Source organism: Protomyctophum parallelum (assembly GCF_964188405.1).
Source record: "Protomyctophum parallelum genome assembly, chromosome: 13".
NCBI classification, from domain to species: domain Eukaryota; kingdom Metazoa; phylum Chordata; class Actinopteri; order Myctophiformes; family Myctophidae; genus Protomyctophum; species Protomyctophum parallelum.
In genome coordinates, this window is record NC_139708.1 from 14,777,569 (window position 1) to 14,779,680 (window position 2,112).

Genomic DNA, 2,112 nt, shown 5'->3' on the forward strand with positions numbered 1-2,112 from the left:
AATGCTCCTCTCTTAAAACGTGAACTGTTTACATGCTCTTAATACCATCTTCTCAATGAAGAAAAGGACATCCTCCCCTTTCTATGATTTTAGTTCCTGGCATCGATTAGTCTCACCTCACAAGTAGATGGTCCTTTTGTATGATGTTGAGTCATAGATGATGTGTTTATAATAATGTATGTGTGTATATCTCTGGTTCTTCATTTTGTATACAATCTTTTTATGACTTTTCTGCTGTCATTGATGTCCCTTACTATCCTGACTTGTTTTTTGGTCACGCGAGAATGTCCACAGCTGTATTACATTCCATGTGAACATGTTGATCGTTCCTGTGGCGTTCCTCTCTGTTTCACATAATCACATTAATCTGAAGAAGAGTTGGTGCAATAAAAGCATCTGTCGCATTGGAGCCCTCAGTGTGCGAGCGTTTTCTTGTTATTTTGTAGGTCTATCAGTCCAGACAGCAGCCCCCCTCTCTCCCTCAACTAGAACAAACCCAACAACACAGGATGGAAGACATGAGGCACATTTCAGTGAATCACCAGGATTCACTGAAGTCTGAGACAGCAATACAACTTGATACATTCAGCATTACAACTTGATACATTTAGTTATATGTCGTTGTGTCTGGCTTTTTTCCCGTAGATAATGCCCTATACTTCGTCATACTACAGTGTCACACAAAGGTAGCCAAAAACAGCCAATGAAAACGTGTCACATGAGCTTGTAGATCAGCTGTATTTTTTGCTGTTCCCCTGAAAAGTTACAGTTTTGGAGGATAGGCCTATATATGAGATTCACCTAACAGCAACGATATTTGTGTGTGTGTGTGTGTGTGTGTGTGTGTGTGTGTGTGTGTGTGTGTGTGTGTGTGTGTGTCTTTTAGCTTGTCATGGCCACTGACCCTCCTCAGATAACAGGAATTAGACAGTCATACCACTCCGGGGAATGCTACACAAGCAGAGGCAGCCCTGGCTGTTCTTGCCATAGTTACAAGCTGGAGAAGCAGCCTAAATGTCATCACCTCTGGTGCCTTCCTCTGCACGCCTATTTCTGTGGGCTCCTCAAGCGGGCACAGGAACCGGAGGAGCACACGCTTGAGAGCAGTTGTTGCAACTGAAAAACAAAACCTTAGAGCAGGCTCTAATGTTATACACTCTTTCTTTCTTTCTTTCTTTCTTTCTTTCTTTCTTTCTTTCTTTCTTTCTTTCTTTCTTTCTTTCAACTGACAGTGTAAATGTACATTTGTACACTCTCTCAGAGATAAAGCTGCAGTATGGAATAAATAATTAATACATTTTTATTTTAACCAATCTCTAATGGTAGAGTATGTTGTTAACCTATACAATAACACACGTGCAGTGGTTGGAGGTGGTCCACTGGTCTGGTTGACAAGTAGGCCTAGTATTGCCTGAACTTAAGCACATAAATGCTGTTATGCTGTATCTGTCTGTATCTCCTCTGGCCAAGCAGGAATTTGGTCTCCCTATGTGTGATCAAGAAGACTTAGTTAAGCTTTAAATTATAAGGATTTTACTGTGTAGGCCCTAGTGGCTCAAAGTCGGGTCCTCCTTCCAAAAGCATCAAATCAGTTGTCACATCATTGTTGTATGGGTTACAGTTACACACACGATTGTTGTAATTGCGCACTGGGACCACACGGCGACGCCCGTGGCTTCTCTGTCTTCTCACGTCCTCTAGGCTCCAATCCTCTCTCCTCATTTTAAGCCTTTGCCAAATTTCCACCTCCCCCCCCCTTCCTCCTCCCCCTCCTCCTCCCCCTCCCCCTCCCCCTCCTCCTCCTCCTCCCTCTGTGTCTCTGGCACAGTCCTCGCCAGCCCTGGCAGCAGGGGAGCATTCATACCCCGCTGGCGGCGTTTAGCGGACGGACGGGGGGGTTGAGACTCTAGTGAAGAGAAGAGGAGAAGAGAAGAGAGAAAGATGGTCGGTGGCGGTGGTAACCCGTGCGCTCGCAAGCTGCTGCTGGCCCGGTGGCGCTCCAGGTCGGCGCTGATCGCCGCCGCTCTCACCGTCCTGCTGCTCCAGACGCTCATCGTGTGGAACTTCAGCACCCTGGACCCCGGAGGAGGCGACGGAGGGGACACCCGCAGC

The 2,112-nt window shown here is 46.4% G+C and overlaps 1 protein-coding gene across 2 annotated transcripts in view; it reads left to right on the forward strand.

The window, feature by feature from the left end:
• The first annotated feature begins 1,878 nt into the window (after window positions 1-1,878).
• Window positions 1,879-2,112, forward strand: part of LOC310868410 (xylosyltransferase 1-like) — a 50,828-nt gene continuing 50,594 nt past the window's right edge. For both annotated transcript variants that reach the window (XM_083778852.1, XM_083778853.1), the window contains exon 1: window positions 1,879-2,112. This exon is cut by the window's right edge. In XM_083778852.1, coding sequence (XP_083634978.1) covers window positions 1,942-2,112 — 171 coding nt within the window. In that variant the 5' untranslated portion in view covers window positions 1,879-1,941.